This window comes from Salmo salar, chromosome ssa05 (genome assembly GCF_905237065.1).
Source record: "Salmo salar chromosome ssa05, Ssal_v3.1, whole genome shotgun sequence".
Classification (NCBI taxonomy): domain Eukaryota; kingdom Metazoa; phylum Chordata; class Actinopteri; order Salmoniformes; family Salmonidae; genus Salmo; species Salmo salar.
In genome coordinates this window covers 85,272,572-85,286,547 of record NC_059446.1, presented here as the reverse complement: position 1 = coordinate 85,286,547, position 13,976 = coordinate 85,272,572, and the positions used below count along the sequence as shown (strand labels likewise).

The 13,976-nt window shown below is 42.5% G+C and overlaps 1 protein-coding gene across 1 annotated transcript in view; it reads right to left on the bottom strand.

Moving 5' to 3' along the window:
* LOC106573032 (neurobeachin-like protein 2) overlaps positions 1–13,976 on the bottom strand; it is a 143,692-nt gene that overhangs the window by 105,736 nt on the left and 23,980 nt on the right. The window contains 3 exon segments of the mRNA XM_045717767.1: positions 602–649; positions 967–1,086; positions 6,274–6,362. Coding sequence (XP_045573723.1) covers positions 602–649; positions 967–1,086; positions 6,274–6,362 — 257 coding nt within the window.

Sequence of the window (13,976 nt, the reverse complement as noted above, 5' to 3'; positions counted from 1 at the left end):
CTTTCTCTGGTCTCACTGTTATCTAGCATCAGCTTCTAGTTTATTCTTTCTTGTTATCTAGCATGAGCTTCTAGTTTATTCTTTCTTGTTATCTAGCATCAGCTTCTAGGTTTATTCTTTCTTGTTATCTAGCATGAGCTTCTAGGTTTATTCTTTCTTGTTATCTAGCATGAGCTTCTAGTTTATTCTTTCTTGTTATCTAGCATGAGCTTCTAGTTTATTCTTTCTTGTTATCTAGCATGAGCTTCTAGGTTTATTCTTTCTTGTTATCTAGCATCAGCTTCTAGGTTTATTCTTTCTTGTTATCTAGCATCAGCTTCTAGGTTTATTCTTTCTTGTTATCTAGCATCAGCTTCTAGTTTATTCTTTCTTGTTATCTAGCATCAGCTTCTAGTTTATTTGTTCTTGTTATCTAGCATCAGCTTCTAGTTTATTCTTTCTTGTTATCTAGCATCAGCTTCTAGTTTATTTGTTCTTGTTATCTAGCATCAGCTTCTAGTTTATTTTTTCTTGTTATCTAGCATCAGTCATGGGTAGAAAGGATGGGCAGAGTTATTCAACAAAGGGGTGAACTGAGGGTCATAGAACATATAAGGTCTACCTGCAGACGATAATGAAGAACTTGATAAGCAGCAGGGGGTGCAGGGTGCTGTTGTTACTGTCGCCCCCAGAGAGGTGCAGGGTGCTGTTGTTACTGTCGCCCCCAGAGAGGTGCAGGGTGCTGTTGTTACTGTCGCCCCAGAGAGGTGCAGGGTGCTGTTGTTACTGTCGCCCCCAGAGAGGTGCAGGGTGCTGTTGTTACTGTCGCCCCCAGAGAGGTGCAGGGTGCTGTTGTTACTGTCGCCCCCAGAGAGGTGCAGGGTGCTGTTGTTACTGTCGCCCCCAGAGAGGTGCAGGGTGCTGTTGTTACTGTCGCCCCCAGAAAGGTGCAGGGTGCTGCTGTTACTGTCGGCCCCAGAGAGGTGCAGGGTGCTGTTGTTACTGTCGGCCCCAGAGAGGTGAATGGCACTGTGCGATAGCTGGTCACTGAAGAACACCAGTACGTCCCTGGGTACGAGAGGAACCTCCGCAATATAGTCCTCCAGCCTGAGAATGTAGGAGGAGGGAGGGGAAGAGGAAGGGGAGAGGGGAGGAGAGGGAAGAGGAAGGGGAGAGGGGGAGGAGAGGGAGAGGGAAGAGGAAGGGGAGAAGAGGGAGAGGGAAGAGGGAGAGGGAAGAGGAAGAGGAAGGGGAGAAGAGGGAGAGGGAAGAGGGAGAGGGGGAGGAGAGGGGGGAAGAGGAAGGGGAGAAGAGGGAAGAGGAAGGGGAGAAGAGGGAGAGGGAAGAGGGAGAGGGGGAGAAGAGGGAAGAGGAAGGGGAGAAGAGGGAAGAGGAAGGGGAGAAGAGGGAGAGGGAAGAGGGAGAGGGGGAGGAGAGGGAAGAGGAGGGGAAGGAGAAGAGGGAAAGGGGAGAAGAGGGAAGAGGAAGGGGAGAAGAGGGAAGAGAAGGAGAAGAGGGAAGAGGAAGGGGAGAAGAGGGAGAGGAGGAGAGGGAAGAGGAAGGGGAGAAGAGGGAGAGGGAAGGGGAGAGGGAAGGGGAAGGGGAGAAGAGGGAGAGGGAAGGGGAGAAGAGGGAGAGGGAAGAGGGAGAGGGAAGAGGAAGGGGAGAAGAGGGAAGGGAAGGGGAGAGGGAAGAGGAAGAGAGAGGGAGGAAGGGGAGGATAGGGGAGAGGAAAGAGGGAGGGGAAAGGGAAGGGGAAGAGGAAGAGATGAGATAGAGGATGGTGCTGTTTTACTACTTATGTACTCTATAAACATGTCAAAATTACACCTCTGGATTGGTAATAAGGTCAGAGTTCATCCAACTCAGTCTGACACAAACCACCTGTAGCCTACAGTATCTCTCCCTCAGCAGGGATTTGGTAACATATTGATGAATTAAAGAAAGAACCTGCCTGCACACTAATAATGCTCCTATAATGTGACGAGCATACAACAATGTCACTTTCAATGTTACTTTCAAAATGTCAATGAGGTTATCCCATCTGTGAAAGACATCCCATCACTATGGACAAAATGTATATTTTATTGACATTTTGAAACTGTAGATGACTGTGAAGTAATGTTATTTATTTTCTATTTCAGCTCATCCATTTCATAGACAACCTGTACTTTCTATCAACTCCTAACATGTCCTGTTGTTTTAGTGTTGCTCATCTCCTAACATGTCCTGTTGTTTTAGTGTTGTTCATCTCCTAACATGTCCTGTTGTTTTAGTGTTGCTCATCTCCTAACATGTCCTGTTGTTTTAGTGTTGTTCATCTCCTAACATGTCCTGTTGTTTTAGTGTTGTTCATCTCCTAACATGTCCTGTTGTTTTAGTGTTGCTCATCTCCTAACATGTCCTGTTGTTTTAGTGTTGTTCATCTCCTAACATGTCCTGTTGTTTTAGTGTTGTTCATCTCCTAACATGTCCTGTTGTTTTAGTGTTGTTCATCTCCTAACATGTCCTGTTGTTTTAGTGTTGTTCATCTCCTAACATGTCCTGTTGTTTTAGTGTTGTTCATCTCCTAACATGTCCTGTTGTTTTAGTGTTGCTCATCTCCTAACATGTCCTGTTGTTTTAGTGTTGCTCATCTCCTAACATGTCCTGTTGTTTTAGTGTTGCTCATCTCCTAACATGTCCTGTTGTTTTAGTGTTGCTCATCTCCTAACATGTCCTGTTGTTTTAGTGTTGCTCATCTCCTAACATGTCCTGTTGTTTTAGTGTTGCTCATCTCCTAACATGTCCTGTTGTTTTAGTGTTGCTCATCTCCTAACATGTCCTGTTGTTTTAGTGTTGTTCATCTCCTAACATGTCCTGTTGTTTTAGTGTTGCTCATCTCCTAACATGTCCTGTTGTTTTAGTGTTGCTCATCTCCTAACATGTCCTGTTGTTTTAGTGTTGCTCATCTCCTAACATGTCCTGTTGTTTTAGTGTTGCTCATCTCCTAACATGTCCTGTTGTTTTAGTGTTGCTCATCTCCTAACATGTCCTGTTGTTTTAGTGTTGCTCATCTCCTAACATGTCCTGTTGTTTTAGTGTTGCTCATCTCCTAACATGTCCTGTTGTTTTAGTGTTGCTCATCTCCTAACATGTCCTGTTGTTTTAGTGTTGCTCATCTCCTAACATGTCCTGTTGTTTTAGTGTTGCTCATCTCCTAACATGTCCTGTTGTTTTAGTGTTGCTCATCTCCTAACATGTCCTGTTGTTTTAGTGTTGCTCATCTCCTAACATGTCCTGTTGTTTTAGTGTTGTTCATCTCCTAACATGTCCTGTTGTTTTAGTGTTGCTCATCTCCTAACATGTCCTGTTGTTTTAGTGTTGCTCATCTCCTAACATGTCCTGTTGTTTTAGTGTTGCTCATCTCCTAACATGTCCTGTTGTTTTAGTGTTGCTCATCTCCTAACATGTCCTGTTGTTTTAGTGTTGTTCATCTCCTAACATGTCCTGTTGTTTTAGTGTTGCTCATCTCCTAACATGTCCTGTTGTTTTAGTGTTGCTCATCTCCTAACATGTCCTGTTGTTTTAGTGTTGCTCATCTCCTAACATGTCCTGTTGTTTTAGTGTTGCTCATCTCCTAACATGTCCTGTTGTTTTAGTGTTGCTCATCTCCTAACATGTCCTGTTGTTTTAGTGTTGCTCATCTCCTAACATGTCCTGTTGTTTTAGTGTTGCTCATCTCCTAACATGTCCTGTTGTTTTAGTGTTGCTCATCTCCTAACATGTCCTGTTGTTTTAGTGTTGCTCATCTCCTAACATGTCCTGTTGTTTTAGTGTTGCTCATCTCCTAACATGTCCTGTTGTTTTAGTGTTGCTCATCTCCTAACATGTCCTGTTGTTTTAGTGTTGCTCATCTCCTAACATGTCCTGTTGTTTTAGTGTTGCTCATCTCCTAACATGTCCTGTTGTTTTAGTGTTGCTCATCTCCTAACATGTCCTGTTGTTTTAGTGTTGCTCATCTCCTAACATGTCCTGTTGTTTTAGTGTTGCTCATCTCCTAACATGTCCTGTTGTTTTAGTGTTGCTCATCTCCTAACATGTCCTGTTGTTTTAGTGTTGCTCATCTCCTAACATGTCCTGTTGTTTTAGTGTTGCTCATCTCCTAACATGTCCTGTTGTTTTAGTGTTGCTCATCTCCTAACATGTCCTGTTGTTTTAGTGTTGCTCATCTCCTAACATGTCCTGTTGTTTTAGTGTTGCTCATCTCCTAACATGTCCTGTTGATTTAGTGTTGCTCATCTCCTAACATGTCCTGTTGATTTAGTGTTGCTCATCTCCTAACATGTCCTGTTGATTTAGTGTTGCTCATCTCCTAACATGTCCTGTTGTTTTAGTGTTGCTCATCTCCTAACATGTCCTGTTGTTTTAGTGTTGCTCATCTCCTAACATGTCCTGTTGTTTTAGTGTTGCTCATCTCCTAACATGTCCTGTTGTTTTAGTGTTGCTCATCTCCTAACATGTCCTGTTGTTTTAGTGTTGCTCATCTCCTAACATGTCCTGTTGTTTTAGTGTTGCTCATCTCCTAACATGTCCTGTTGATTTAGTGTTGCTCATCTCCTAACATGTCCTGTTGTTTTAGTGTTGCTCATCTCCTAACATGTCCTGTTGTTTTAGTGTTGCTCATCTCCTAACATGTCCTGTTGTTTTAGTGTTGCTCATCTCCTAACATGTCCTGTTGTTTTAGTGTTGCTCATCTCCTAACATGTCCTGTTGTTTTAGTGTTGCTCATCTCCTAACATGTCCTGTTGTTTTAGTGTTGCTCATCTCCTAACATGTCCTGTTGTTTTAGTGTTGCTCATCTCCTAACATGTCCTGTTGTTTTAGTGTTGCTCATCTCCTAACATGTCCTGTTGTTTTAGTGTTGCTCATCTCCTAACATGTCCTGTTGTTTTAGTGTTGCTCATCTCCTAACATGTCCTGTTGTTTTAGTGTTGTTCATCTCCTAACATGTCCTGTTGTTTTAGTGTTGCTCATCTCCTAACATGTCCTGTTGTTTTAGTGTTGCTCATCTCCTAACATGTCCTGTTGTTTTAGTGTTGCTCATCTCCTAACATGTCCTGTTGTTTTAGTGTTGCTCATCTCCTAACATGTCCTGTTGTTTTAGTGTTGCTCATCTCCTAACATGTCCTGTTGTTTTAGTGTTGCTCATCTCCTAACATGTCCTGTTGTTTTAGTGTTGCTCATCTCCTAACATGTCCTGTTGTTTTAGTGTTGCTAATCTCCTAACATGTCCTGTTGTTTTAGTGATGCTCATCTCCTAACATGTCCTGTTGTTTTAGTGTTGCTCATCTCCTAACATGTCCTGTTGTTTTAGTGTTGCTCATCTCCTAACATGTCCTGTTGTTTTAGTGTTGCTAATCTCCTAACATGTCCTGTTGTTTTAGTGTTGCTCATCTCCTAACATGTCCTGTTGTTTTAGTGTTGCTCATCTCCTAACATGTCCTGTTGTTTTAGTGTTGTTCATCTCCTAACATGTCCTGTTGTTTTAGTGTTGCTCATCTCCTAACATGTCCTGTTGTTTTAGTGTTGTTCATCTCCTAACATGTCCTGTTGTTTTAGTGTTGTTCATCGCCTAACATGTCCTGTTGTTTTAGTGTTGCTCATCTCCTAACATGTCCTGTTGTTTTAGTGTTGCTCATCTCCTAACATGTCCTGTTGTTTTAGTGTTGCTCATCTCCTAACATGTCCTGTTGTTTTAGTGTTGCTAATCTCCTAACATGTCCTGTTGTTTTAGTGTTGCTCATCTCCTAACATGTCCTGTTGTTTTAGTGTTGCTAATCTCCTAACATGTCCTGTTGTTTTAGTGTTGCTCATCTCCTAACATGTCCTGTTGTTTTAGTGTTGCTCATCTCCTAACATGTCCTGTTGTTTTAGTGTTGCTCATTATGTTGCCTAATTGGTGGGTGTGGCTAATTGGCACGGGTGCCTGCGATGTGTAATCAGGGCCTGTGTTTTCCTGAAGGCGTTTCCTGACTGTGTGGAAGAGACATTTGTTTTAGCCCCCAGCCATGTGAATTTACTTTCCAAGTCTGCAGTTTATTTAAAATGAAGTACTTTTACAACTATTTCATTGGTCAGGTCCACTTTTAAGCCTTTAAGATGACAAGGTATCAGCCAGCTTGTCGCACACCCTGCGACCAGTGCCCTGAACTTTCCCCTTGTTACAGATCTAGAATCTGGTCAAAAGTAGTATAGGGAATAGATTGCAATTTGGGACGTAGGAAATACATTTGAGCCAATCAGTCAACTCACCTGCGAGGATCCAGTGACTGCACATCAACAAGCTTCTCAAAGGAAGCCACAAACGCTTCCAGCCACTGCTGCAGGCAGCCCTCATCTTTCTGCAGGAGGGGAGGAGGGGAAGAGAGACAGAGGATGAGTCTCCAGTCATACTGGCACAAGTCTGATCTGGATTGATGCTTCTCTGTACAACACCAAGGGAAATCCCTGGCAACATTTGTTGCATGGCAATAACATTTTCTGATTCTGAAGTCACACGTGCAGAACTAGTAAACACAATATGGAAAAAGTACAGTGCACGTGGACCAGTACACGTTAACATTGCGTTAAAAGGACTGTGCCCTGTGGTTGTTGTTTTCTGACCACAGTGCTAACAGGTTGTCCTTATGCAGTGTGTTGCGCTCAAACTCTAAACAACAACCTGAGGCGGCTGACGTCTCTTGTTTTACAACAGGAAGTTACAGCAACCTTACGAAAGTGATGGCACATTCAGGAGCATATGAGATAATGCATTCAAGCCTTTTTTCTAAATAGTAGGCCTATGGCTGAAAACACGACCACGAAAGTACCAGGCTACAGTATGCATTTCTTTATAGGTCAAATAAATAAAACATGGGTTAAGTCATGTACATGACTTATGCTCAAAGAATGTGACTTTCTTTCATCATCAATCGACTTGTCCATCCTTAACTCTATTAAATACTGTGCTTTAAATGGAAAGGGACAGAGTGACAGGCCTTGAACTATCGCACAGGGACATTTATACAGAGTTCTACTGTAGGTTCTATAGCACAGGGACATTTATACAGAGTTCTACTGTAGGTTCTATAGCACAGGGACATTTATACAGAGTTCTACTGTAGGTTCTATAACACAGGGACATTTATACAGAGTTCTACTGTAGGTTCTATAACACAGGGACATTTATACAGAGTTCTACTGTAGGTTCTATAACACAGGGACATTTTGACAGAGTTCTACTGTAGGCTCTATAACACAGGGACATTTATACAGAGTTCTACTGTAGGTTCTATAACACAGGGACATTTATACAGAGTTCTACTGTAGGCTCTATAACACAGGGACATTTATACAGAGTTCTACTGTAGGTTCTATAACACAGGGACATTTTGACAGAGTTCTACTGTAGGCTCTATAACACAGGGACATTTATACAGAGTTCTACTGTAGGCTCTATAACACAGGGACATTTATACAGAGTTCTACTGTAGGTTCTATAACACAGGGACATTTATACAGAGTTCTACTGTAGGTTCTATAACACAGGGACATTTATACAGAGTTCTACTGTAGGTTCTATAACACAGGGACATTTTGACAGAGTTCTACTGTAGGTTCTATAACACAGGGACATTTATACAGAGTTCTACTGTAGGTTCTATAACACAGGGACATTTTGACAGAGTTCTACTGTAGGTTCTATAACACAGGGACATTTATACAGAGTTCTACTGTAGGTTCTATAACACAGGGACATTTATACAGAGTTCTACTGTAGGTTCTATAACACAGGGACATTTATACAGAGTTCTACTGTAGGTTCTATAACACAGGGACATTTATACAGAGTTCTACTGTAGGTTCTATAACACAGGGACATTTATCTGCCACAGAGTTCTACTGTAGGTTCTATAACACAGGGACATTTATCAGTTCTACTTAGTTCTATACACAGGACACTTATAGAGTTCTACTGTCGGTTCTATGTCACAGCATCTTTATTCACATCTCTACTTAGGTTCTCTAGCCTGGTCCCAGATCTGTTTCCATCTCTCACATAGCCTCGTCTAGCCTGGTCCCAGATCTGTTCCCATCTCTCACATAGCCTCATCTAGCCTGGTCCCAGATCTGTTTCCATCTCTCACATAGCCTCGTCTAGCCTGGTCCCAGATCTGTTTCCCATCTCTCACATAGCCTCATCTAGCCTGGTCCCAGATCTGTTCCCATCTCTCACATAGCCTCATCTAGCCTGGTCCCAGATCTGTTTCCATCTCTCACATAGCCTCGTCTAGCCTGGTCCCAGATCTGTTCCCATCTCTCACATAGCCTCGTCTAGCCTGGTCCCAGATCTGTTTCCATCTCTCACATAGCCTCGTCTAGCCTGGTCCCAGATCTGTTTCCATCTCTCACATAGCCTCGTCTAGCCTTGTCCCAGATCTGTTTCCATCTCTCACATAGCCTCGTCTAGCCTGGTCCCAGATCTGTTCCCATCTCTCACATAGCCTCATCTAGCCTGGTCCCAGATCTGTTTCCATCTCTCACATAGCCTCGTCTAGCCTGGTCCCAGATCTGTTCCCATCTCTCACATAGCCTCATCTAGCCTGGTCCCAGATCTGTTTCCATCTCTCACATAGCCTCGTCTAGCCTGGTCCCAGATCTGTTTCCCATCTCTCACATAGCCTCGTCTAGCCTGGTCCCAGATCTGTTTCCATCTCTCACATAGCCTCGTCTAGCCTGGTCCCAGATCTGTTTCCATCTCTCACATAGCCTCTTCTAGCCTGGTTCCAGATCTGTTCCCATCTCTCACATAGCCTCTTCTAGCCTGGTTCCAGATATGTTTGTGCTCTTTCCTACTCCATTGCTGTCATTGTCAAGCCAAGGAGTTGGCAAGAGAGCAGAAACAGACTGGAACCCAGGCTACTATTGATGTCACTAAACAACACTAGCACCACAGAGAGACTGAGTACTATCTACTATTGATGTCACTAAACAACACTAGCACCACAGAGAGACTGAGTACTATCTACTATTGATGTCACTAAACAACACTAGCACCACAGAGAGACTGAGTACCATCTACTATTGATGTCACTAAACAACTAGAGCACCACAGAGATACTGAGTACTATCTACTATTGATGTCACTAAACAACTAGAGCACCACAGAGAGACTGAGTACTATCTACTATTGATGTCACTAAACAACACTAGCACCACAGAGAGACTGAGTACCATCTACTATTGATGTCACTAAACAACACTAGCACCACAGAGAGACTGAGTACTATCTACTATTGATGTCACTAAACAACACTAGCACCACAGAGAGACTGAGTACTATCTACTATTGATGTCACTAAACAACACTAGCACCACAGAGAGACTGAGTACTATCTACTATTGATGTCACTAAACAACAATAGCACCACAGAGAGACTGAGTACTATCTACTATTGATGTCACTAAACAACACTAGCACCACAGAGAGACTGAGTACTATCTACTATTGATGTCACTAAACAACACTAGCACCACAGAGAGACTGAGTACTATCTACTATTGATGTCACTAAACATAATCATACACTAGAGCACCACAGTGAGACTGAGTACTATCTACTATTGATGTCACTAAACAACTAGAGCACCACAGAGAGACTGAGTACTATCTACTATTGATGTCACTAAACAACACTAGCACCACAGAGAGACTGAGTACTATCTACTATTGATGTCACTAAACAACACTAGCACCACAGAGAGACTGAGTACTATCTACTATTGATGTCACTAAACAACACTAGCACCACAGAGAGACTGAGTACTATCTACTATTGATGTCACTAAATAACACTAGCACCACAGAGAGACTGAGTACTATCTACTATTGATGTCACTAAACAACACTAGCACCACAGAGAGACTGAGTACTATCTACTATTGATGTCACTAAACATCTACTATTGATGTCACTAAATAACACTAGCACCACAGAGAGACTGAGTACTATCTACTATTGATGTCACTAAACAACACTAGCACCACAGAGAGACTGAGTACTATCTACTATTGATGTCACTAAATAACACTAGCACCACAGAGAGACTGAGTACTATCTACTATTGATGTCACTAAACATCTACTATTGATGTCACTAAATAACACTAGCACCACAGAGAGACTGAGTACTATCTACTATTGATGTCACTAAACAACTAGAGCACCACAGTGAGACTGAGTACTATCTACTATTGATGTCACTAAACCAGAGAGACTGAGTACCATCTACTATTGATGTCACTAAACAACACTAGCACCACAGAGAGACTGAGTACTATCTACTATTGATGTCACTAAACAACTAGAGCACCACAGAGAGACTGAGTACCATCTACTATTGATGTCACTAAACAACTAGAGCACCACAGAGAGACTGAGTACCATCTACTATTGATGTCACTAAACAACTAGAGCACCACAGAGAGACTGAGTACCATCTACTATTGATGTCACTAAACAACACTAGCACCACAGAGAGACTGAGTACTATCTACTATTGATGTCACTAAACAACACTAGCACCACAGAGAGACTGAGTACCATCTACTATTGATGTCACTAAACAACACTAGCACCACAGAGAGACTGAGTACTATCTACTATTGATGTCACTAAACACACACTAGCACCACAGAGATACTGAGTACTATCTACTATTGATGTCTCTAAACAACTAGAGCACCACAGAAAGACTGAGTACCTAATATCTACTATTGATGTCACTAAACATAAACACTAGCACCACAGAGAGACTGAGTACTATCTACTATTGATGTCACTAAACAACTAGAGCACCACAGAGAGACTGAGTACTCTCACTACATCTACTATTGATGTCACTAAACAACACTAGAGCACCACAGAGAAGACTGAGTACTATCTACTATTGATGTCACTAAACAACTACTTATAACTAGAGCACCACAGTGAGACTGAGTACTATCTACTATTGATGTCACTAAACAACCACTAGCACCACAGAGAGACTGAGTACTATCTACTATTGATGTCACTAAACAACACTAGCACCACAGAGAGACTGAGTACTATCTACTATTGATGTCACTAATCACTCACCACAGACCATCTACTATTGATGTCACTAAACAACACTAGCACCACAGAAAGACTGAGTACTATCTACTATTGATGTCACTAAACAACTAGAGCACCACAGAGAGACTGAGTACCATCTACTATTGATGTCACTAAACAACACTAGCACCACAGAGAGACTGAGTACTATCTACTATTGATGTCACTAAACAACACTAGCACCACAGAGAGACTGAGTACCATCTACTATTGATGTCACTAAACAACACTAGCACCACAGAGAGACTGAGTACTATCTACTATTGATGTCACTAAACAACACTAGCACCACAGAGAGACTGAGTACTATCTACTATTGATGTCACTAAACAACACTAGCACCACAGAGAGACTGAGTACCATCTACTATTGATGTCACTAAACAACACTAGCACCACAGAGAGACTGAGTACTATCTACTATTGATGTCACTAAACAACACTAGAGCACCACAGAGAGACTGAGTACTATCTACTATTGATGTCACTAAACAACTAGAGCACCACAGAGAGACTGAGTACTATCTACTATTGATGTCACTAAATAACACTAGCACCACAGAGAGACTGAGTACCATCTACTATTGATGTCACTAAACAACTAGAGCACCACAGTGAGACTGAGTACCATCTACTATTGATGTCACTAAACAACACTAGCACCACAGAGAGACTGAGTACTATCTACTATTGATGTCACAAAAAAACACTAGCACCACAGAGAGACTGAGTACTATCTACTATTGATGTCACTAAAAAAACACTAGCACCACAGAGAGACTGAGTACTATCTACTATTGATGTCACTAAACAACTAGAGCACCACAGAGAGACTGAGTACTATCTACTATTGATGTCACTAAATAACACTAGCACCACAGAGAGACTGAGTACTATCTACTATTGATGTCACTAAATAACACTAGCACCACAGAGAGACTGAGTACTATCTACTATTGATGTCACTAAATAACACTAGCACCACAGAGAGACTGAGTACTATCTACTATTGATGTCACTAAACAACTAGAGCACCACAGAGAGACTGAGTACTATCTACTATTGATGTCACTAAATAACACTAGCACCACAGAGAGACTGAGTACTATCTACTATTGATGTCACTAAATAACACTAGCACCACAGAGATACTGAGTACTATCTACTATTGCAGGTTGGCTCAGTATAAGCCTCCCTCACCCTATCAACATGTCAATCTATCTTAGGAACAGATGTTATCAGTCGTAGAGATAGAGCTCAGTGGTAACATTCATTGATGTGCAACTGACGTCTCCCGTTCAAATCATCTAAGAACTTCTAGTGATGGTGCACTGTGACAGAGACACTTTAAACCTAGTTTGCTAGTGCCATTACAGTCATACAGAGACATGCTACATCAGCTCAGCTTTCTACTAGGGAGTGAAGAGGAGACCTTCCCATGACTTCACACAGAGCCTGACGTTTGAGAGACGCAAAGCCTTCTTCACGTGAGAACGAGGAGTGTTATTTTCTTCCACACATCAGGCGGTGTGTGGAGTGAGGGTGTACAGTTCCCACAAGGGCCAACCTGACTCATTACATAGTTTACTAATGCCTCGTTGATGCTTGCAGCCTGAAAGACGCCCACAGGCCCCTATAGAGGAAGTTAGCTACATTGTCAACAGCTGGCAGCAGCACCAATATGGCTGCAAGGCAAACTCCAAAACATACTTCAGAAACCCCCGTTTAAAGATCACTACTACTGGCAAATGTGTAACTTCAGCAAACGTCTTTTAAAATCAGCAGCGGCAACGTAACAGATGTTAAATCCAATATACAGTAAGATGCAGTGCATCAATGTGAGTGGCTGAACATTTGGCTCATATCTTCACATTTTCTGGAATCAATCTAGAATGAAATGATAATATTAGCCTACCAGTTGACTGTCATTTGTGGGCCAGTCCATGTCTCATTGCATGTGTCTGGGAGGGCAGGGAGAAGGGGTTCAGAGGAACCCAGTCTCAGTGAGCCCTCCTGGGTCCTAGGTTATCAGGGAGTCCAGAGTCAGAACAGTAGGTCCAGACAGGCCCACAGGGTGCTTCAGCTCCTCAGAGTAGTAAGTAGCACATCGCTCCTAATCAGCACTAGTGTCTGTCTGTCTCCAGCCCGCTCTCCTAACCAGCACTAGTGTCTGTCTGTCCGTCTGTCTCTTGCTCGCTCCGTCTCTCTCTCCTTCTGTCAAGCAACCAGGAAATGCCAAGTCACTATAACCGAAACACATTTCCTCCACGCGACGCTCAAACTCAGCCTCCTCATAGTAGGCCTCTTCCTCTTTAATTACTGGAGCTATTTGTGAAGCAGATGGGGATGTCGGTAAGGGCTCGACCCAACAGCATCCTCCAACTATCTAGCACTGCATGTACTCAGCATTCTACTTCTCAGAATGACTGACGTGTATGGGAACACAGTTGGTGTACAGAATGACTGACGTGTATGGGAACACAGTTGGTGTACAGAATGACTGACGTGTATGGGAACACAGTTGGTGTACAGAATGACTGACGTGTATGGGAACACAGTTGGTGTACAGAATGAGTGACGTGTATGGGAACACAGTTGGTGTACAGAATGTTTGAACAGTTCGATGAGTTGTTGTGGAAGCCAACATATCTGCCTAGGTGATAATAGGTTTACTTTTCTGAAGAAGAACAGTGTTTCTGAATGAGTTTTGTATTGGGAAGTGTTAGACCTGTTCACTGGAAAGCTGACTATAGCTTCAGTATGACAGTCATTACAAGGTACTTGACCGATGTGTACCTGCTCTGCACAGTAAGGCATAAGT